This window comes from Rhinopithecus roxellana, chromosome 19, assembly GCF_007565055.1.
Source record: "Rhinopithecus roxellana isolate Shanxi Qingling chromosome 19, ASM756505v1, whole genome shotgun sequence".
In the NCBI taxonomy this organism is placed as follows: Eukaryota; Metazoa; Chordata; class Mammalia; order Primates; family Cercopithecidae; genus Rhinopithecus; species Rhinopithecus roxellana.
Window position 1 is genome coordinate 19,542,389 of NC_044567.1, and position 24,235 is coordinate 19,566,623.

The following is a 24,235-nucleotide window of genomic DNA, read 5'->3' on the forward strand; positions in this document are numbered from 1 at the left end:
GAATTCTTGCCTACAAGGAACTTAAAATCTTATTTGAATATTGGAGACAAACTTTGATGGAGTAATTATTTACTGCCTTACTCACTGAACTCTTGTCAATAACGCTATATAGGCCGGGCGCGGTGGCTCAAGCCTGTAACCCAGCGCTTTGGGGCGAGACGGGCGCCACAGGTCAGAGATCGGCCTGGTGAAGCTTCTGTAAAAAATACAAAAAACTTCCGGGGAGGTGCGGGCGGCCGAGAGGCAGGAATGCGACGCTATATAATAATGTGTTACAGGCCGGGCGCGGTGGCTCAAGCCTGTAATCCCAGCACTTTGGGAGGCCGAGACGGGCGGATCACGAGGTCAGGAGATCGAGACCATCCTGGCTAATACGGTGAAACCCCGTCTCTACTAAAAAATACAAAAAACCAGCCGGGCGACGAGGCGGGCGCCTGTAGTCCCAGCTACTCGGGAGGCTGAGACAGGAGAATGGCGTCAACCCGGGAGGCGGAGCTTGCAGTGAGCTGAGAGCCGGCCACTGCACTCCAGCCTGGGCGGCAGAGCAAGACTCCGTCTCAAAAAAAAAAAAAAAAAAAAATAATGTGTTACAGACTTCTAACGTTTTAAAAAATACCTTAATAGGTTTTCTAGGTTTAATGGAAGTCTTACCCATTTGCTCAGGGGCACCAAATACTCAGGTATAAAAACGCTCTCTCCAGAGCAGATAGAGTGATATTCTGAAACATGCTATGTAGAAGATGATCCAAGGGGCAAATAAGAAAAGAGCTTATTATAAGAAAGGCTTAGCAAAAAGGAAAAGGAAAAAAAAGGGAATTGGAAAGGAATGTTATCTTGGGTTTGAATGCAAAAAAAAAGAAAAACAAAAAAAAAGGAGATAGGCTTCCCTCATTTTGCCTCAATACAGTAGTATGAGTTGTGATATTTAAATATGTAGGAGCAGGATTTTAAAGTAATCTGTGTGAATTTATCTTTGGAAAATGGTAAACATTCATTGGTTGCTTTAGATAGATCTTCATAGACTTATATGAAACTATATAGTCTCTGCTTTTTTTTTAATCATTCCCTTTCCATTCCCCCTCCCACCAGTAGGCACGTGCCTTGATTTGTGGATGTATTTTTAAAGGAAATAGCAATGTGTTCACTTGATACTTTCCTTTACAATAGGTCTGATTATTTTCGCAACTTTGTAGATTCTTGCCTCCAGAAAATCCCTCAAGATCGACCTACATCAGAGGAACTTCTAAAGGTCAGTTCTATTACAGTTTATTTACTTATTTTATTTTAAGACAAGGCCTCACTTTGTCACCCAGGCTGCAGTGCAGTGGCACAATCACGTCTCCTGCAGCCTTGACCTCCCAAGCTCAAGCGATCCTCCCACCTCAGCCTCCCAAGTAGCCAGGACTATAGACACACGCCACTAAACCTGGCTAATTAGGGTTTTGTCACATTGCCCAGGCTGTTCTCAAACTCCTGGGCTCACGTGATCCACCTGCCTCAGCCTCTTAAGTGCTGGGATTACAGGCGTGTGCCACCAGTTCCATTATACTTTAAATTTGTTCTTAGCCCTAAGAAATGATTGTAAAGAATGTGTTTTATTATTTGATTCTGAATTAGGATTAAGTATACTCTACTAGTTTTTACTAATACTAGTTTTTTATACTATTGTTTCTGAGAACTTTTCTTAGATACTAAATTTTTTAATTTCTTTTTTCAAATTGATTAGCTGCTCTTACCATGTCTAAATAGAATGTATAGTTAAGTATTCAAAGAGCTCAATACTTAATATGTTCAAGAATATAATCATGAGTTATAAATTTTAATTCATGTGGAACAATGTCTTTTTTTTTTTTTTTGGAAATGGAATCTCGCTCTGTTGCCCAGGCTGGAGTGCAGTGGCCAGATCTCGGCTCACTGCAAGCTCTGCCTCCCGGGTTTACGCCATTCTCCTGCCTCAGCCTCCCGAGTAGCTGGGACTACAGGCGCCCGCCACCTCGCCTGGCTAGGTTTTTTGTATTTTTTTAGTAGAGACGGGGTTTCACCGTGTTAGCCACGATGGTCTCGATCTCCTGACCTCGTGATCCGCCCGTCTCGGCCTCCCAAAGTGCTGGGATTACAGGCTTGAGCCACCGCACCCAGTGGAACAATGTCTTATTTCAAAGTTGATAAAACATAGTTTAGCTGGGCGTGGTGGCTCACGCCTGTAATCCCAGCACTTTGGGAGGCTGAGGTGGGTGGATCACAAGGTCAAAAGTTCGAGACCATCCTGGCCAACATGGTGAAACGCCCGTCTCTACTAAAAATACAAAAATTAGCTGGGCGTGGTGGCGCACACCTGTAGTCCCAGCTACTCAGGAGGCTGAGGCAGGAGAATTGCTTGAACCCCAGAGGCAGAGGTTGCAGTGAGCTGAGATTGTGCCACTGTACTCCAGCCTGGTGACAGACCGAGACTCTGTCTCAAAAAAAAAAACACACACACACACACACAAAAACATAGTTTAACTTTTTGCTTAATTTTTATTATTGATCTGTACAATATTAATATAATATGAAAGAAAGATGACATGATGTATTTACATAATATGTTGGAGAAGAGAAACTTAAAAATGGAAATAATATCTTTGCTTCCTTTTTTGGAAATATATTTTTCTAACTTAGCAATGAAATATTTTAAAAATATGTGAGTTCTGTTGAGTTTTCAACAGGCTTGGTTGACTAAATACATGATTAGTGTATGCTTTCTGGTCTTAACAAATTATTTCATTTGGGCATCGACTGTCTTATTAATAACAATAGTAGTATTATTGAATTTAATATAGTTCTTAAAACATCTAGATTAGGCAGTAATAAGTAGGATTTGACTATCTTTTTGGGACCCTAAGGAATCTTCTTAATCTTTCACTGTAAGATTTAAGTCAACTATATTTACACTAATGTTTTAGAATTTCAAGGAAATTCAGTTTATTTTCACTGACACATCAGTTAAAGCCACAAGTTAATTTGAAAGGGTCACATATATATTCAGCAGTATTATTTGCAGCCACAGTGTATAGAAAAACCATGCAAAATTTCAGTAATGCTTGAGAAATTCCAGGCAGTAAGCTTACTCGTCATTTCAGAAATGAAAGCCTGAATACACAGGCACTCACAGTAGCTAGTAGAAGCTTTAATATAGCTAGGAATTATGTTGGTTAAAAAAAATAAGCAAAATCTAACAAACAGCGAAACTTAGAAATAGAAGGTTTTGGCCGGGTGCAGTGGCTTACACCTGTAATCCCAGCATTTTGGGAGGACAAGACAGGTAGATCATCTGAGGTCGGGAGTTCAAGACCAGCCTAACCAACATGGAGAAATCATGTCTCTACAAAAAATATGTATATATATACAAAATTAACTGGTCGTGGTGGTGCATGCCTGTAATCCCAGCTACTCGGGAGGCTGAGGCAGGAAAATCACTTGACCCAGGGGGCAGAGGTAGTGGCGACCTGAGATCGCACCATTGCACTCCAGCCTGGGCAACAAGAGCAAAAGCCCTTCTCCAAATAAATAAATAAATATAAGGTTTTGTTTTTGGATAAAACAATATTGTAAGTAGTAGGCTGGGTGTGGTGGCCCATGCCTGTAACCCCAGCTCTTTGAGAGGCCGAGGTGGGCAGATCCCTTGAGGTCAGCAGTTTGAGACCAGCCTGGCCAAAATGGTGAAACCCTGTCTTTACTAATAATACAAAAGTTAGTCAGGCATGGTGGTGGACTCATGTAGTCCCAAATACTCAGGAGGCTGAGGCACGAAAATCACTTGAACCCCAGGAGGTGGAGGTTGCAATCAGCCAAGATTGCGCCACTGCACTCTAGCCTGGGAGACAGAGTGAGACTGTGTCTCAAAAAAAAAAAAAAGGGGGCCATGCGCGGTGGCTCACACCTATAATCCCAGCACTTTGGGAGGCCAAGGCAGGTGGATCATGAGGTCAGGAGATCGAGACCATCCTGGCTAACACATTGAAACCCCATCTCTACTAAAAATACAAAAAATTAGCCGGGCGTGGTGGCGGTACCTGTAGTCCCAGCTACTCGGGAGGCTGAGGCAGGAGAATGGTGTGAACTCAGAAGGCGGAGCTGGCAGTGAGCCGAGATCACGCCACTGAACTCCAGCCTGGGCGACAGAGCGAGACTCCGTCTCAAAAAAAAAAAAAGAAAGTAAGAAAGAAGACAATATTGTAAATAGTGGTATACACCAAATTAAAGAAAAAGGAAGAATGGCCGGGCACAGTGGCTCACGCCTGTAATCCCAGCACTTTGGGAGGCCAAGGCAGGCAGATAACCTGAGGTCGGGAGTTCCAGACCAGCCTGACCAACATGGGGAAACCCTGTCTCTTTTAAAAATACAAAATTAGCCGGACATGGTGGCGCATGCCTGTAATCCCAGCTACTCAGGAGGCTGAGGCAGGAGAATTGCTTGAACCCAGGAGTCGGAGGTTGTGGTGAGCTGAGATGGCACCATTGCACTCCAGCCTGGGCAGTCAGAGGAAACTACATCTCAAAAAAAAAAAAAGGAAGAATGTGACTGGCTTCTTACATTTGCCAAATAGAAGCAAAAGAAACCTTTCTAACTCATGTAGTAGTAACCCAGCCCACTAGCATTTGGTGATTAGATTCTAAGTCTGCATATATTAATAGTATTCATTTGCCTGGCCCCTAGTATATATTATCACAGCCCTATTTAAAATGATAGGAAGTATTTATCATGAGCTTCTTATCTTTTGGCCTAATTACATTTCTGTTGCAGTCTATCATAAAGAAAAAAACTAACGAAAAAATTTTGATATATGAAGCTGTTTATCATGGAATTAAAAATTAGAAATAGCTGCCTCAAATTAGAGTAATGGTTAGGTAATTTGGGGACAAACATTTGATGAAGTATTCTACAGGCATTACGTTTATGAATTTGAAATAATAATTGTTTTTTTGTTTTTGAGACAGAGTCTTGCTCTGTCACCTAGGCTGGAGTGCAGTTACGTGATCTCAGCTCACTGCAACCTCCGCCTCTGAGCTTCAAGTGATTCTCGTGCCTCAGCCTCCCGAGTAGCTGAGATTACAGGCATATGCCTCCACGCCCTGCTAATTTTTTATATTTTTAGGGTTTCACTATTGGCCAGGCTGTTCTTGAACTCCTGGTCTCAAGTGATCTGCCTACCTTGGCCTCCCAAAGTACTGTGGTAACAGATATAAGCCACTGTGCCCAGCTAAAATAATAATACTTATTATGACTGTGAAAATTGAATAAAATATTGTATAGAGGCTGTGCGTAGTGGCTCATGACTGCAATCCAATACTTTGGGAGGCCAAGATGGAAGGGTCACTTGAGGCCAGGAGTTTAACTCTACCTCCATAAAATTAGCTGGACATGGTGGTGCACACCTGTAGTCCTAGCTGCTTGAGAGGCTGAAGTGGGAGGATTGCTTGAGCCCAGGAGTTTGAGGTTACAGTGGGCTATGATTCATAGTTACAACTCTTTGCTTAAAGAAGAAATAAATGTGAGCTAACAAAAGAGGTAAAAGTCGTCTTAGGAATTCAGGGATATCTTATGGAACTCAAGGGATGGCAGAATATGTCTTTCTGGAATTTACATGCTAACTATGTATCTACAAAACATTTTATACGGCCTGGCGCGGTGGCTCAAGCCTGTAATCCCAGCACTTTGGGAGGCCGAGACGGGCGGATCACAAGGTCAGGAGATCGAGACCATCCTGGCTAACACAGTGAAACCCCGTCTCTACTGAAAAATACAAAAAACTAGCCGGGCGTGGTGGCGGGCGCCTGTAGTCCCAGCTACTCGGGAGGCTGAGGCAGGAGAATGGCATAAACCCAGGAGGCGGAGCTTGCAGTGAGCTGAGATCCGGCCACTGCACTCCAGCCTGGGCGACACAGCGAGACTCCGTCTCAAAAAAAAAAACATTTTATACATAGAAAATTTCTGAAAAGAAGTATATTACAATGTAACTGTGATCGTCATAATGGTGGAATTGTTTTTTCTACTTTTTGTGTTTGATAAGGTGAAATTATATTAAACACTAGTGATAAAAAACAGTAATAATTTAATGGCTTTTAATCTCTGTATTTTATGCAGAATATTGTTCACCAGCATATAAAGGAACCCAATATCTAATATCTAAATTCATCTTTCATAATTCACTCTCATTAAATACATTCCTGTTGAAACTAGTATGACTCAGAACTGAATATGTCTTTTGTGTGAAATCATCACTTCTTAGAGTATGTAAACCTTGAGAGCTCTGATTGGACTTAATTCTTAGTGTTTAGACCCTTCAATTATTTTAACTCTGCATTTTTAGTTGGCCAACAAAAATATTATGTTCAAAATAAAGAAAAAGGGTAGTTGTGTATACACACAGTGTATGTATGTAAATGATAATTTTATAAATAGGAGACATTTAACAGAATTATGTAGCTATAAATTATATGCATTATCTATCATAGAATATTATCTCTAGGGTCTGAGAAGGAGTACCTTGGCACCAATTGAAAAAAAATCAGCCTTTTACCTTCTCCCCTATCTAGCACATGTTTGTTCTTCGGGAGCGCCCTGAAACCGTGTTAATAGATCTGATTCAGAGGACAAAGGATGCAGTAAGAGAGCTGGACAATCTGCAGTATCGAAAGATGAAGAAACTCCTTTTCCAGGAGGCACATAACGGACCAGCAGTAGAAGCACAGGAAGAAGAAGAGGTAACAGATAAAAAATGACTCCAATATTGAATTTTCACTATTGGTTTCTTTCCTTATGCATCTTCCCTGCCATAATTTACCTTATATACCAATGGTTTCCAGGTTGTATTTTCTTATTGTTGGTCCTATAAAATCCCAGTTAGGAATTTAAAAAGGTCCCTTTTTCTTGGAGAAATAAGAAAAATTAAAAAAAAATTTTTTTAAGTCTTTAATCATGTTAGATTACACGCCCCTTTATGGTACACAGTGTCATAGTGAAGGTTCTGAGAAGTCCTTTGTTAAAGAAACCTGTTCACTTTTGTTTAATATAGTCCTTCTCTAATTTCTTGACCACCGAACCTTTTTTGTTTTTTTGAGACGGAGTTTTGTTCTTGTTGCCCACGTTGGAGTGCAATGACGTGATCTCGGCTCACTGCAACCTCCACTTCCCTGGTTCAAGCGATTCTCCTGCCTCAGCCTTCCGAGTAGCTGGGATTACAGGCACGCACCACCACACCCAGCTAGTTTTTATTTTATTTTTTGTATTTTTAGTAGAGACGGGGTTTCACCACATTGGCCAGGCTGGTCTTGAACTCCTGACCTCAGGTGGCCCACCCGCCTTGGCCTCCCAAAGTGCTGGGATTACAGGCATGGGCCACCGTGCCCAGTCTGAGCCCTTTTTTGACCTTTTGTCCAGTTCCATATGATGTGCTTTTGGAAGTTCTTGAAATACAGAATCTGAAGGTTGAATGTACTCTCTCAGAAGTCGTGAGAAAGTTACTAGGCATTCTACTGTGTCACCAAAGAAACTTGATTTCATTCCATCTACACCGTTCTTTTTTTTTTTTAGACAGGGTCTTGCTCTGTAGCCCAGTTTGGAGTACAGTGGCACAATCTCGGCTCACTGCAATCTCCACCTCCTGGGTTCAAGCGATTCTCCCCCTTCTGCCTCCCAAGTAGCTGGGACTACAGGTGCGCCACCACGCCCAACTAATTTTTTGTATTTTTAGTAGAGATGGGGTTTCACTATGTTGGCCAGGCTGTTCTCCATCTCCTGGCCTCAAGTGATTCATCTGCCTCAGCCTCCCGAAGTGCTGGGATTACAGGTGTGAGCCACCGCGCCTGGCCTACACTGTTCTAAAATACTCATTTTACAGATACCAAAAGCAAGGCTCAGAATAAATTAAGTTGCTCACTGTAGGTAGAAGAACATGGGTTCAAATTCATACCTCTTTTACTCTCAAGACCAAGTTCTGTCTTGCCTCTTAGGGAGAATGGAAATACAGATTTGCTGTAGAAGTGTGAAATATACATATAAAGTATATTATGTGTAAAGCCATTTTTTCCTCTAAATATTTTGTTTCTTCTTTGCCCTGTCAGAATTCGAAAATTTTATTCTTTTCTATTGCTTTCCATCGAGAGAGACCACTTTGCATTCTGAAACCATGAGCAATAGTTTCTTTTTCTTTTTAATATCACTAAATAATTAATGAACTGTCAAATATAAGACTTTCTAAACTTACAATTTTTGGATTTGGGGATTTTTTTTTTAGTTCTTAATGGTAGTCACTAGAAAATTGTTTGGGATTATTTCAGATATGTGAAATACTTTAATAAAGTGAAATTAATAAAATTCTATGTAGTTAAATTGTTAACAATATATGTGTTAGGCTAGGGATGTAAGAAAAGTCCCTATCTACATATATGTCTGTGTTTATTAAATTCTACGTATCTTAAATAATTCTGGTATGGTAAGACTACTGTAATGTTAGTGCCCAGATACTACACCTGCCTGTTTACATCAGAATAACATTCTTATGATTGTGATTTGAAATAATATAATATGTAATTATTAGTTTACATAAGAATAGGTAGGAATTAATGTTAAATTATTTAGTGGTAAAAAGATAATCTAGTGTTCCCGAAAAACCTATTGAAATACAAAAAAGAAAAAGAAAGAAAGGAAGGAAGGGAGGAAGGGAAAGGTCATCTGGAGACTATGTTTTCCAGAAGAAAGAAGAATCTACTTATGAAAGGCTGATTTAATAAAAAAGAGTAACAACTACAATGAAGTTTCTAATACTTTTTTTTTTTTAAATGCTCCTTACGGAGCAGGGCTACCCCATAGGCACTGTACCCAGAATAGCCAGTGCTTTTTTTTTTTTTTTTAAAGGAGGGATTTGTATTAACCAAGAATTATTGAGAAATTAGCAGGATCCCTATATATGCCCCATGAGAAGTATAAATGGTTATTTTAAAATATCAAGCAATTTAGAGAAAATATTCTACTTTGAAAATCACCCAAAAGTGATCAGCTGACTTTGTTTTAGACAGTTGGCTGAGTTTTTTTGTGATTTACTTGTTGATCATTTTTGTTTTTCAATAAACTAACAGTTGATAAACTTCTTGGTCTTGGAAAATAAAAGCAATTTCTCATGGTAGACCAACTTTCTGAGACTGTCTGCCAAGTGGTATGCTAGGTGCTTATAATCAAGAATTCAGAAGAGAGAGATACATATAAATATTTGAACTGAATTTGAATGTTCTTTTCTCTTAGGAACAAGATCATGGTGTTGGCCGGACAGGAACAGTGAATAGTGTTGGAAGTAATCAATCCATTCCCAGCATGTCCATCAGTGCCAGCAGCCAAAGCAGTAGTGTTAACAGTCTTCCAGATGTCTCAGATGACAAGAGTGAGCTAGACATGATGGAGGGAGACCACACAGTGATGTCTAACAGTTCTGTTATCCATTTAAAACCTGTGAGTATTTGGACTTCAATGAAAAAAATTCAATGTTGGTAAACTGTTTTCTTCGTCTATTAGTTTAAGAGAAGGAAGAAGGAGGAGAAGGAAGTTTCCCGAAGTTTGGAACATGGCCGGGCGCAGTGGCTCATGCGTATAATCCCAGCACTTTGGGAGGCCAAGCCGGGTGTATCACTTGAGGCCAGGAGTTCAAGACCAGCCTGGCCAACATGGTGAAACCCTGTCTCTACTAAAAATAACAGAAATTAGCCAGGCTTAGTGGCACGTGCCTGTACTCCCATACTCCCAGCTATTTCGGAGGTTGAGGTGGGAGAATCACTTGAACCTGGGAGGCGGAGGTTGCAGTGAACCAAGATCGCACGACTGCAGTCCAGCCTGGGCGACAGAGTGAGACCCTGTCTCAAAAAAAAAGAAGTTTGGAGCATTTTTTAATGGAAAAAGCCTTGTTAACTCCTAACCTGTTATCTCCATTTGGAAAATTATGTTTTGAGAATACAAAAAGAATGTGGAACTATTTCAAAATATTAGAAGAAAAAGTACAGAAACCTCAAATATATTATTTGACATTATTTACGTGGAAAATAAAATACTAAAAAATAGGAAGGATACACATAAAATTAATGACAGTGGTTGCCTTTGGGGAGTGAGAAATGGTTGGGATGAGTGATGATCAAAAGTGAATTTTCTGTTGTCCATAATGTTTATATCTTTTTTTTTTTTTTTTTTTTTTTTGAGACGGAGTCTCACTCTCACCCAGGCTGGAGTGCAGTGGCCACAGTCTTGGCCCACTGCAACCTCCACCTCTCAGGTTCAAGTGATCATCCTGCCTCGGCCTCCCAAGTAGCTGGAATTACAGGTGTGTGCCACCCTGCCTGACTAATTTTTGTATTCTTAGTAGAGATGGGGTTTCACCATGTTGGCCAGGCTAGTCTCAAACTCCTGACCTCAAGTGATCCACCCACCTCAGCCTCCCAAAGTGCTGGGATTACAGGTGTGAGCCACCACGCCAAGGCGTTTGTATCTTTTTTTTTTGAGATGGAGTTTTGCTCTTGCTGCCCAGTCTGGAGTGCAGTGGCACCATCTTGGCTCATTGCAGCCTCCGCCTCCCAGATTCAAGCAATTCTCATGCCTCAGCCTCCTGAGTAGCTGGGATTATGGGTGCGTGCCACCACGCCCAGCTAATTTTTTGTATTTTTAGTAGAGAAGAGGTTTCATCATGTTGGCCAGGCTGGTCTCGAACTCCCAACCTCAAGTGATCCACCTGCATCGGCCTCCCAAAGTACAGGGATTACAGGCGTGAGCCACTGCACCCAGCCTCTCTCTTAAAAATAAAGCTGAATATAATTGTAGAAAACTAGATTCTGGGTTTAGGAAATGTGGTTGTTTGCTGCATTACTCTTTACCCTTTTGAGTATAAAATGTTAAACCTGAAAAATATTGAAAAGTCAGGTAACTCCTTTTAACAATTAATAGGAATGCTGAGGCTGGGAGTGGAGGCCCACCCCTGTAATTCTAGCATTTTGGGAAGCTGAGGCAGGCAGATTGCTTGAGCCTGGAGTTGGAGACCAGCCTGGGCAACATGGTGAAACCCTGTCTCTACAAAAAATTTAAAAATTAGCTCGGCTTGGTGGTGCATGCTTCTAATCTCAGCTACTCAGGAGGCTAAGGTGGTAGGTTCACTTGAACCCAGGAAGTAGAGGTTTTCAATGAGCCAGGATTGCACCACTGCACCTCAGCCTGGGTGACAGAGTGAGACTATCTCAAAAAACGAACAAACAAAAATAGGAACGCTTCCTTTTTCACTTCACAGCTTGTGTTACTATCTAAAAGTAGTAGGTACAATGGCTAAAAGATGGAAACAACCCAAATTATTCATCAACGGATGTATTAACAAATTGTGGTTTATAGGCCGGGCACAGTGGTTCACGCCTGTAATCCCAGCATTTTGGGAGGCCGAGGCAGGCAGATCATGAAGTCAGGAGATTGAGACCATCCTGGCCAACATGGTGAAACCCTGTCTTTACTAAAAATACAAATATTAGCCAAGCGTGGTGGCACACACCTGTAATCCCAGCTACTCAGGAGGCTGAGGCAGAAGAATCGCTTGAACCCAGGAGGCAGAGGTTGCAGTGAGTCGAGATCATGCCACTGCACTCCAACCTGGCAACAGAATGAGACTCTGTCTCAAAAAAACAAAAAAAATTGTGGTTTTTACATCCAGTAGAATATTATTCAGCTATAAAAAGGAGTGAAGTTCTAATACATGCTGCCATATGGATAAATCTTGAAAACATGTTAAATGATGAAAGTCTAGACACAGAAGGACAAATATTGTATAATTAAACTTGTATAAAATATCTAAAATGTGCAAATTCATAGTGACAGAAAGTACGTTAGGAGTTACCAGAGACTGGGTGGAGGTCAAAATAGTTATTGCTAATGGATGTGGTTTCTGTTTGGGTTGATGAAAAAGTTTTGGAAGTAATAATGATAGCTGTACATCATTGAGAGTATAATTAATACCACTTAAAATGGTTAAAATGGGCTGAGCGCTGTAGCTCATTCCTATAATCCCAGCACTTGGGGAGGCTGAGGCAGGAGTATCACTTGAGGCCGGGAGTTCAAGACCAGCCTGGACAACATAGGGAGACTCCATCCATTAAAGAAAAAAAAAATAGCCAGGGGTGGCACATGCCTGTGGCCCCAGCTACTCAAGAGGCTGAGTAGTGAAGGCCCACTGAGTAGTGGAGGATCGGTTGAGCCTGGGAAATCAAGGCTGCGATGAGACTTGATCATACCACTGCACTGCGTTCTGGGCAACAACAACAACAACAACAACAACAACAACAAATTATTCCCACAATTAATTGGTTGCTACTTAACTGATTTTCTATTCAGCTAATAGATTGAGTTCAGGGAAAGATATCAGTCCTTCAATTTTTTGCAACTGTTTTTGTTTTTGCTTATTTTGGACAGATGGCAGAAGTATTACAAAGATAGCTCCATTGCTTCCAAAACCCAAGAGGCTTTGAGCAATTTTCTACTACTCCTGTTTAAAACATTGACTATATTGGCTACATGTTTCATCATCTTTGTTTTCAAGTTATGTTAAAGCTTTTCAATTTTGCACATAATCGGTAGGATATAAATCTAGTCATGTGCCAGGCACAGTGACTCACGCCTGTAATCCCAGCACTTTGGAAGGCCAAGGCAGGCAGATTGCTTGAGCCCAGTAGTTCAAGACCAGCCTGGGCAACATGGCAGAAGCCCATCTCTACAAAAAATACAAAAGTTAGCTGGCATGGTGGTACATGCCTGTGGTCCTGGCTACTTGGGAGGCTGAGGTGGGAGGATTGCTTGAGCCCAGGAAGTTGAGGCTGTAGTGAGCCATTCAGGGTACCACTGCACTCCAACCTGGGTGACAAAGTGAAACCCTGTCTCAAACAAACAAATCAATCAATCAATCTAGTCATGTGCATTTTCTTATCCTGAGTCTGTGTACTATTTTATACCCTGTACAGATAATTTATTCTAATTCTAATTATATTGAAAATAAAGCTGGACATATTGGCTTGCACCTGGTAATCCCAGCACTTTGGAAGGCCAAGGAGGGAGGATTGCTTGAGCCCAGGAGTTCTAGACCAGCCTAGTCAACATAGGGAGACCTTGTTTCTAAAAAAATAAAATTAGCCTGGCCTGATGGCCCGTGCCTGTAGTTCCAACTTCTCAGGAGTCTGAGGTAGGCCGATGGTTTGAGCCTGGGAGGTTGAAGCTACAGTGAGCTATGGTCACATTACTGTACTTCAATCTGGGTGACACAGCGAGACCCTGTTTCTAAAAAAGAAGAAAAGAAAAAAGAACAGCATTTCTACTTTTTGGTTTTGCTTTTTAAAATTACGTCTTTGAGATTTGTTGATCAAGTTGTCTTTAAACTTTAATTTCCATGAAGATTCAAACAAACTGTTCACCTTACGTAGTATTATCTTTTTTTTTTTTTTTTTTTTTTTGCCTAGGAGGAAGAAAATTACAGAGAAGAGGGAGATCCTAGAACAAGAGCAACAGATCCACAATCTCCACCCCAAGTATCTCGTCACAAATCACACTATCGTAATCGAGAACACTTTGCTACTATACGGACAGCATCACTAGTATGTACTTCCCCGAATTAAAGATAAATATATTTTTCATGTGGGACCTTGGCAATATAAACTCAAGTGTAGCTATATATTGTTTTGTATTTGGGTATTATTTTGCAAAATATTCATTTAATATTTAAGTGGCTATTATGAGAAAGATGTTATTCAGAGAACTCTGAGAATAAACTAACAATGTCTTCATGACACATACACAAAAAACGAGTATGTTAGAATATCTTAAATACTTAAGATAACTACAGGACACCAAACAGGAATTCAGATAACTTTTAATTAGGAGCATAAGTGAAGTATTTATGAAATAAATAGTTTGAGTATTTAAAATTAGTAGGATTTAGGCACAGCAGGGAGAGGAGAAATGAATGGTATTTCCATATAAGAAGAATATGGACAGTAAGGAAATATATTGTGTGAGGCTAACGAGAAAGAGGGGAATATTGGAAATGGCAAGCAGTACAATTTGGTATACTCTAAATGTCATTCTGATTTTCCAAATAATATGGATTATCTGTTCGTTACAAGGATGCTATAATGGGGTACTTAAAATCTTATCAGACAGATAAGTAAAACCAAAGCATGATAAAGGATACTAAGGATACAACGAAATTACATTAAGATACCATAAGAAAAGTAGGCTATTAGAAAACATAATGGAAAGGCTGGGTTTGGTCGCTCATGCCTGTATTCATAGAACTTTGGGAGGCTGAGGTGGGTGGATCACTTGAGCTCACGAGTTTGAAACCAGCCTGGGCAACATGGTGAAACCCCATCTCTACAAAAAATACAAAATTCAGGTGGGGTGTGGTAGCTCACACCTGTAATCCCAGCAATTTGGGAGGCTGAAGTAGGTGAATTGACTGAAGTCAGGAGTTTGAGACCAGCCTGGCCAACATGGCGAAACCCCGTCTCTGCTAAAAATAGAAAAATTAGCTGGGCATGGTGGTGTGCACCTGTAATTCCAGCTATTCAGGAGGCTGAGACTGGAGAATTGCTTGAACCCAGGAGGCAGAGGCTGCGGTGAGCTGAGATTGTGCCTCTGCACTCCAGCCTGGGTGACAGAGGTAGACCCTATCTCCAAAAAAAAAAAAAAAAAAAAAAAATTCAGCTGGGTGTGGTGATGTGTGCCTGTAGTCCCATATACTTGGGAGACTGAGTCAGGAGCATTGATTGAACCCAAGAGATGGAGGTTGCAGTGAGCCGAGATCACACTGCTGTACTGCAGCCTGGGTGACAGTGCCAGACCCTGTCTCAAAAAAAAAAAAAAAAAAAAAGAAAGAAATGGGGCCGGGCGTGGTGGCTCACACCTGTAATCCCAGCACTTTGGGAGGCCGAAGCAGGTGGATCACCTGAGGTCAGGTTTCAAGACCAACTTGGCCAACATGGTGAAACCTCGTCTCTGCTAAAAATACAAAAATTAGCTGGGCATGATGGCAGGCACCTGTAATCCGGGTTACCTGGGAGGCTGAGGTAGGATAATTGCTTGAATCCAGGAGATGGAGATTGCAGTGAGCTGAGGTTGCACCATTGCACTCCAGCCCGGGCAACAGCAAGACTCTGTCTCAAAAAAAAAAAAGATACGATAGCTATCTGACTTCTCAACTATGTAATAAGCAGATGTTATAAATCCTATGCAGTCATGAATCTATATGATGTGGGGTTGGGAACGTAGTACCCTACCCAAAGTCAGGTTATTCCTACTATTCTGCAACATGTAAATAGCACTTTTAACAGAGCAAGTGGTAAAGATTGCTTAATTTTTGCATGACTATTTCGATAAATATGTTGAGAATGACCAGCTTAAAGGAAAACCTCTCAGTAACTTGGCACAAGTTAAATGTTTCCCAAGAAAGTGTTCTATCCTAAAGTTTGGCTTCCTCAAATCAGTTAAGGGCATTTTAAATTTACAGATTTAATGAATCAAAATCTGAAAAAGATTTATATTTTTAAAGCCAGTAGTTTCATTTATTTCACTTAAAATATTCAGAGCATAAGTAGTTTTTCAATACAAATAAGCATAGCTATATTATTCATTATAAGTGCTATATACCATCACAACCTACCTTCTTTCTTGGATTTTTTTCATTCAATAAAATGCACAGATCTTAGGTATTCAATTTGAAGAGTTTTTACAAGTCTATACACCTGCCTTAACCATCTGAAACAAGGTACAGTTATCCCTCAGTATCTGTGAGGGATTGGTTCCAGGACCCTCCATAAATCCCAAAATCCACAGATAAGCCAAGTCCCTTATATAAAATGGTGGTCCGGGTGGAGTGGCTCACAGCTGTAATCCCAGCACTTTGCCAGGCCAAGGCAGGCAGATCACTTGAGGTCAGGAGTTCGAGACCAGCCTGGCCAACATGGTGAAACCCCATCTCTCTTAAAAATACAAAAATTAGCCAGGCGTGGTGGCAGGCGCCTGTAATCCCAACTACTCAGGAGGTTGAGGCAGGAAAATTGCTTGAACCCAAGAGGTGGAGGTTGCAGTGAGCTGAGATCGTGCCATTGCACTCCAGCCTGGGGGACAAGAGCGAGACTTCAACTCAAAAAAAGAAAGAAAATAATCAGGGGTTCGAGACCAGCCTGGCCAACATGGTGAAACCCTGTCTCTACTAAAAATACAAAAAATTAACTGAGTATGGTGGCACATACCTGTAGTCCCAGCTACTCAGGAGGCTGAGGTGGGAGAATCACTTGAACCTAGGAGGCAGAGGCTGCAGTGAGCCAAGATCGTGCCACTGTACTCCAGCGTGGGCAACACACTGACCCTGTCTTTGAAAAAAGAATTGAAAGGCCGAGCGCGGTGGCTCAAGTCTGTAATCCCAGCACTTTGGGAGGCCGAGACGGGCGGATCACGAGGTCAGGAGATCGAGACCATCCTGGCTAACACAGTGAAACCCCGTCTCTACTAAAAAAGTACCAAAAAAACTAGCCAGGCGTGGTGGCGGGCGCCTGTAGTCCCAGCTACTCGGGAGGCTGAGGCAGGAGAATGGCGTAAACCCGGGAGACGGAGCTTGCAGTGAGCTGAGATCTGGCCACCGCACTCCAGCCTGGGTGACAGAGTGAGACACCGTCTCAAAAAAAAAAAAAGAAAGAAAAAGAATTGAAAATGTTATCAACAAGATGAAAGATAACAAGTGTTGGCAAAAAGGGGAACTCTTACACATTGTTGGTGATAACCTAAATTAGTATGGCCATTTTGGAAAATGGTATGGAGGTTCCTCAAAAAACTAAAAATAGAACTGCCATATGATCCAGTAATTCCACTTCTGGGTACATATTTAAAGGAACTGAAATTTGTATGTTGAAGGGATATCTGCACTCCCATGTTCATTGCAGCATTATTCACGATAGCTAAGTCATGGAATCAACCTAAGTGCATATCAGTGGATGAGTGGATAAAGAAAATGTAGCATATATACACAATGGAATACCATTCAGCCTTAAAAAGGAAAAATCCTGTCATTTGCAAGAACATGCATGAATCTGGAGGGTTATGCTAAGTGAGATAAGGCAAGCACAGAAAGACAGATACCACATGATCTCGCTTTTATGTGGAATCTAGAAAAATAAAGTTGAACTCATAGAATGGAGGTAGAGAGTACAGTGATAGTTACTAGGGGTTAGGGAGAGAGAGAAATGGGGAGTTGTTGATCAAAATGTATAAAGTTTCAGAAAGATAGGAGGAACGGGTTTTGAGATATTTTGCATAGCTGGGTGACTATAGTTGACAATAGTATATTGAATATTTTGAAATAACTAAAAGTAAATCTCAAATGTCTCACCATAAAAAAAGATGCATAAGGAAGGTGATGGATATGTTAGACTGATTTAATTTAATATGTTGAATACATATATCAGTATATCACACATGTACTCCATAAATGTATACAATTATGATTTGTCAATCAAAACATTAACATTTTTTAAAGGAATTGAAAACAGGTACTCAGACAAGTGCATGTACACACATAGTCACAGCAGCAGTTTTCACAGTGGCCAAAAGACGGAAACAATACAAATGTCCATCAGTGGATGAGTGGATAAACAAATCGTGCTATATACATACAGTGGAATTTTATTCAGCTGTAAAAGGAAATGAAATACTGATGCATACTACAACATGGATAAACTTCAGAAACATGCTAAGTGAAAGAAACCAGCCATAAAAACTCATATATTATATGACACTACTTACATGAAATATGCAGAATAGGTATATCTATAGAGACAAAAAGCAGATTGATGGTTACCAGGAGGGGAGAATGGAGAGCAACTGCTTAACAGGTATAGAATTTTCTTTTGAGATGATGAACATACTTTATAACTAAATAAAGGTGATAGTTGCATGGCATGGTAAATATACTAAACATACTGAATTGTTCACTTTAAGGTGATTACTTTTATGTCATGCATATTTTATCTTGTTTTTTTTTTTTTTTTTTTTTTTTGAGATGGAGTCTCACTCTGTTGCCCAGGCTGGAGTGTGGTGGCGCGATCTCGGCTCAATGCAAGCTCCGCCTCCCAGGCCCACGCCATTCTCCTGCCTCAGCCTCCCGAGTAGCTGGGAGCACAGGCACCTGCCACCGTGCCCAGCTAATTTTTTTTGTATTTTTAGTAGAGATGGGGTTTCACCGTGTTAGCCAGGATGGTCTCGATCTCCTGACCTTGTGATCCGCCCGCCTCCGCCTCCCAAAGTGCTGGGATTACAGGTGTGAGCCACCGCGCCTGGCCTATCTTGATTTTTAAATTGAGGTTTTCCTTTTTTTTTTTTTTCTTTGTGGTCAGTGTTTTTTGTGTTCTGCCCAAGAAGTATTTGCTTACTCCAGGGTTATAAAGATATTTTGTGTTTCTGCTTTGTGATTCTGGGTTTTACGTTCAGGTCAAATGATCCTTCTCAAATTAATTTTTATATATGACATAAGTGATATAGGGAGGCAAGGTTTATTTGTTTTTTTCTATGTAAAGAACCAGTTGTTTCAGCAGGATTTGCTAAAAACACTATCCTCTGAATTAACTTGACTTTCTTGGTAGAAAAATCAATTGAACATATGTGGATCTCTTTCTAGTTTTTATTCTCTTTCCTTGATCTACTTAGCCTATCTTAAAGCCAGTACCGCATTGTCTTGATTACTGTAGGGCTGCGTGTCCTCCAAATATTTTTCTTCCTCAAGATTGTTTTGGCTATTCTAGGTTCTTTTATATCCCCATATAAATTTTAGAACCAGTCTATTTCTTTAAAAGACTTGTTGGAAATTTCCTTGGAATCTGCTAACATTGGGATATTTTACACTAATTCCCTACTTAGTTAATATAGAATGGTTTAAAAGGCTTTTCGAAGAAGAATGTTTTGTTTTCTTCTTTTCCTTCCATTATTTGTATGTCTAGGTTACAAGGCAAATGCAAGAACATGAGCAGGATTCTGAGCTTAGAGAACAAATGTCTGGCTATAAGCGAATGAGGCGACAACATCAAAAGCAACTGATGACTCTAGAAAATAAGCTAAAGGCTGAGATGGACGAACATCGCCTCAGATTAGACAAAGATCTTGAAACTCAGCGTAACAATTTTGCTGCAGAAATGGAGAAACTTATCAAGAAACACCAGGCTGCTATGGAGAAAGAGGTGGCTTATTCAATATTATTAATTTGCTTGTTTTAGGTTTTAAATGTCTCAGAATTAACCAGCATGGCAGTTTGATGTTAGAGTATCTGTTCCCATGAACCAAGCAAATTGGGGAAAAGGAGAAACATTTATGTGACTTATATAAAGGTTTCTGTAAATTGATATTACAAAAAAAGGTGACATCTGTGTACCTTGTCTCTCACTAATTTTGTGTGTGCATCATTTAAAACAAATCAGTCTTAAAACTATTCATTGGGGTAGTCCACTTTATAGTTTATGTAATAGCCAGCAAAATTTTGAATATGAAAAATTGATGTATTTTAATATCAAGTACTAGGCCTGGGAACTAATAAGACATGGGACCATTTCCTGATTCTTGATAGTTTTATAGTGTCACAATCGGTAAGTTACTCAGTTATTTTAAGCTTTTCATTTTCTGGTTATCTGAGGAGTTTGCTAAATCTCCTATCATTAGGTGATTTAGGTCTCAAAAAGTCATTTTTATTCTCTTTTTTGTAGTTTTTGGAAACTACCCTTGAATTTCTGGCAGCATTTTAATATCAGAATGATTGAAGATTACTGTAATAAATACAATGTTGGAGGTTATGAGTTATGAAAGATTCAGATTCATGAATTTATTCAGAATCAAATTCATTTGATTATTGACAAATAATTGTCATTATTGTACATGATAAAAGTTTAGGCCGGGCGCGGTGGCTCAAGCCTGTAATCCCAGCACTTTGGGAGGCCGAGACGGGCGGATCACGAGGTCAGGAGATCGAGACCATCCTGGCTAACACAGTGAAACCCCGTCTCTACTAAAAATACAAAAAAACTAGCCGGGCGAGGTGGCGGGCGCCTGTAGTCCCAGCTACTCGGGAGGCTGAGGCGGGAGAATGGCGCAAACCCGGGAGGCGGAGCTTGCAGTGAACTGAGATCCGGCCACTGCACTCCAGTCCGGGCGACAGAGCAAGACTCCGTCTCAAAAAAAAAAAAAAAAAAAAAAAAAGTTTAGTTTTTAGGATTTTTGTTATGTGAAACCTTTTCTTCTAATGTTTTTGGTTTCCCATTGTTTTACTTTTTTTCGATAGTCATGTTTGTCAAGTAGAATGTAGAATTCTTAGTAAATTCACACATATCATTAAAATATGTCCAGGTAGTCTGCAGTGAGGCATTATTTATCGTAGCTACCCTATTCTCCCTTTTCACACAAAAAGAACCATTCTCATAGTAGTAGGGACTTTGACAAAATAATTTATGATATAAATAAATATTTGATTTTGAAATAATTTGATAAAACAATGTATACATATTTAAAATCCTCTGGGCATTGAATATTTTTATTTTTTATTTTATTATTATTATTTTTTGAGACAATCTCTCTCTGTTGCCCAGGCTGGAGTGCAGTGGCGTGATCTCAGCTCACTGCAACCTCTGCTCTCCAAGTTCTAACAATTCTCCTGCCTCAGCCTCCCAAGTAGCTGAGACTACAGGTGCATCTACCATGCCTGGCTAATTTTTGTATTATTTTTATTTTAGTAGAGAAGGGGTTTCACCATGTTGATCAGGCTGGTCTCAAATCCCTGACCTCAGTTGACCTTCCCTCCTCAGCCTCCCAAAGTGCTGGGATTATAGGTGTGAGCCACCACACCTGACAGATACTGTTTTTAATAGCTTGGGAAAAGGGGATACTAACATATTTAGGAAAACAATTGCTGAAGCAGATGTGCAATGTGATAACAAATTTGTTTTAAAAGTATATAACCAGGATGGGTGCAGTGGCTCACACCTGTAATCCCACCACTTTGGGAGGCTGAGGTGAGAAGATTACTTGAGCCCAGAAGTTCAAGACTAGCCTGGGCAACAACATAGGAAGACTCTGTTTCCACAAAAATAAAAAATAAAGAAATGAACTGAGCACGGTGACATACACCTATAGTTCCAGCTACTTGGGAGGCTGAGGTGGGAGGATCACATGAGCTCAAAAGGAGGCTGCAGTGAGCCATGATTGTACCACTGCACTCCAACCTGGGTGACAGAGTGAGACCCTGTAATACATTTTTTGAGACAGGCACTCACCATGTTACCCAGCTGGTCTTGAACTCCTGGGCTCAGGTGATACTCCCACCTCAGCTTCTCAAAGTGTTGGGATTACAGGCATGAGCCACAATGCCTACTTAATTATATACATACACATATATGTGTGTGTGTGTGTATATTTGAGACATGTACATTTATAGAAAAAATTAGAGGCCGGGCGCAGTGGCTCACATCTGTAATCCCAGCACTTTGGGAGGCTGAGGTGGGTGGATCACCTGAGGTCAGGAGTTCGAGATCAGCTTGGCCAACAAGGCGAAACCCTGTCTCTACTAAAAATACTAAAAATACAGGTGTCACACACCTGTCGTCACAGTCACTCGGTAGGCCTATGAGGCAGGAGAATCACTTGAACCCGGGACGCGGAGGTTGCAGTGAGCCGAGCTTGTGCCACTGCACTGCAGCCTGGGTGATAGAGCGAGACTCCATCTCAAAAACAGTAATTTTTAAAAAAGAAAAAATTAGAAAAGATATGCACCAAAACATAAGATTTTTCTTGTTTTTCTGTATTTTGTAAATGTTCTACAGTGAACATGTATTGGATATAGAATCAGAAATAAAATATAGCATTTGTTTTGTTTTACTAAGGGATTGAGGGTTGGGAGGAGGGTATACTTCTGTTAAATTAAATAAAAAGTTGACAACATGTTTGACATTTCAAAGATGAGTTTCATCTTACTGATTCTTTGAAGTTCAAATGATAAGGATGCCAAGTAGCACGTGTTTTTAATTTGGTTCAGTCTTTTATTTTGATCATGTTTTACCGATTTCTTGTTCTTAGAAAGTAAAAGGTATTCTTAGTGATGTATATTAAACTGCTACTTTAAATTTATCTACTTAACTAATTTGATTCATTTTTTAAACTTCATATAGGCTAAAGTGATGTCTAATGAAGAGAAAAAATTTCAGCAACATATTCAGGCCCAACAGAAGAAAGAACTGAATAGTTTTCTAGAGTCCCAGAAAAGAGAGTATAAACTTCGAAAAGAGCAGCTTAAAGAGGTACTTATGTCATAAAACTTTTCAAGAAATTTTCTGCTTATTAATTATATCCAATGGTGACCAACTCACAGAAACATTAAGATAAAATTATCTTTTGTTGTTTGTGGTCTCTAAATGGATATTAGTTTAAATGATGACTTTAATTATAATCAGTTACCCTTAACTGAGTTATTTAGTTGAGGATCTAAAATGAATCATTTCCTGAAAATATACTTTTTTTATGTTTTTATTTTTATTTATTTATTTATTTTTGAGACAGAGTCTCGCTCTGTCGCCCGGGCTGGAGTGCAATGGTGTGATACCGGCTCACTGCAAGCTCCGCCTCCCGGGTTCACGCCATTCTCCTGCCTCAGCCTCCTGAGTAGCTGGGACTATAAGTGCCTGCCACCACGCCTGGCTAACATTTGGTATTTTTTTTTAGTAGAGACGGGGTTTCACCATGTTAGCCAGGATGGTCTCGATCTCCCGACCTCGTGATCCGCCCGCCCCGGCCTCCCAAAGTGCTGGCATTACAGGTGTGAACCATTGCGTCCAGCCTTATGTTCTTATTTTTTGTATGTATTTTTTGAGACAGTCTTACTCTGTTCCACAGGCTGGAGTGCAGTGGCACAATCATAGCTCACTGCAGCTTCGACCTCCCATGCTCAAGCAGTCCTGCCTTAGCCTCCCCAGTAGCTGGGAACACAAGCACGCACCACCACTCCTGGCTAATTTTTAAATTTATTTTTTGTAGAGACAGGGTCTTGCCATGTTGCCTAGCCTGGTCTCGAACTCCTGGGCTCAAGCAGTCTGCCCACCTTGGCTTCCCAGAGTGCTGGGATTATAGGCATAAGCCACTGTACCTGATCACGTTTTGTTATGTGAAACCTTTTCTTCTAATGTTTTTGGTTTCCCATTGTTTTACTTTAAAAGTAAACAGAATAAGGGGGATATTTGCTTATCAGTTTTTTTAAGGTAGAATATGCTGATTATTTCATTGTGGTTACAGGGTTTCATATTTGTTTGCCCTTTCTTGTGCTGCCCCCTCCCTCTGCTTTTTTTTTTTTTTTTCCGAAACGGAAGTCTCACTCTGTTGTACAGGCTGGAGTGCAGTGGTGTGATCTTGGCTCACTGCAACCTCCCCTCCCCCTAGGTTGAAAGGATTCTCCTGCCTTAGCCCCCCGAGTAGCTGGGATTACAGGTGTGTGCCACCATGCCCAGCTAATTTTTATATATTTTTTTAGTAGAGACGGGGTTTCACCATGTTAACCAGGCTGGTCTTGAACTCCTGACCTCAGGCAATCTCCCCACCTCGGCCTCCCAAAGTGCTGGGATTACAAGCGTGAGCCACCACTCCTGGCTCTTGTGCTGCCTTTTTTTTTTTTTTTTTTTTTTTGAGATAGAGTCTCACTCTATTGTCCAGGCTGGGGTGCAGTGGCATGATCTCGGCTCACTGCAGCCTTCGCCGCTTTGGGTTCAAGTGATTCTCCTGCCTCAGTATCCTGAGTAGCTGGCATTACAGGCACCTGCCACTGCGCCCGGCTGATTTTTGTATTTTTAGTAGAGACGAAGGTTTCACCATCTTGGCCAGGCTGGTCTTAAACTCATGCCATTCTCCTGCCTCAGCCTCCCGAGTAGCTGGGACTACCTGTGCCCGCCACCAAGCTCGGCTAATTTTTTGTATTTTTAGTAGAGACAGGGTTTCACGATGTTAGCCAGAATGGTCTCGATCTCCTGACCTCATGATCTGCCCGCCTCGGCCTCCCAAAGTGCTGGGATTACAGGCGTGACCAACCGTGCCTGGCCTGACAACTTCTTAAAGAGGATCGTTATTCAAGATAGGCACCAGGAACGGAAAGTGATATGTCTTTTAATTTACACTCCTGTCTTA

The 24,235-nt window shown here is 40.8% G+C and overlaps 1 protein-coding gene across 4 annotated transcripts in view; it reads left to right on the plus strand.

The window, feature by feature from the left end:
• Positions 1-24,235, plus strand: part of TAOK1 (TAO kinase 1) — a 175,632-nt gene that overhangs the window by 117,560 nt on the left and 33,837 nt on the right. For 3 of the 4 annotated variants that reach the window (XM_030922972.1, XM_030922971.1, XM_010367972.2), the window contains 6 exons: positions 1,168-1,249; positions 6,577-6,744; positions 9,281-9,484; positions 13,501-13,635; positions 19,030-19,266; positions 22,237-22,365. In XM_030922972.1, the coding sequence (XP_030778832.1) occupies positions 1,168-1,249; positions 6,577-6,744; positions 9,281-9,484; positions 13,501-13,635; positions 19,030-19,266; positions 22,237-22,365 (955 nt within the window). The remainder of the gene's footprint in view (positions 1-1,167; positions 1,250-6,576; positions 6,745-9,280; positions 9,485-13,500; positions 13,636-19,029; positions 19,267-22,236; positions 22,366-24,235) is intronic. The other variant, XM_030922973.1, reaches the window with a different exon arrangement.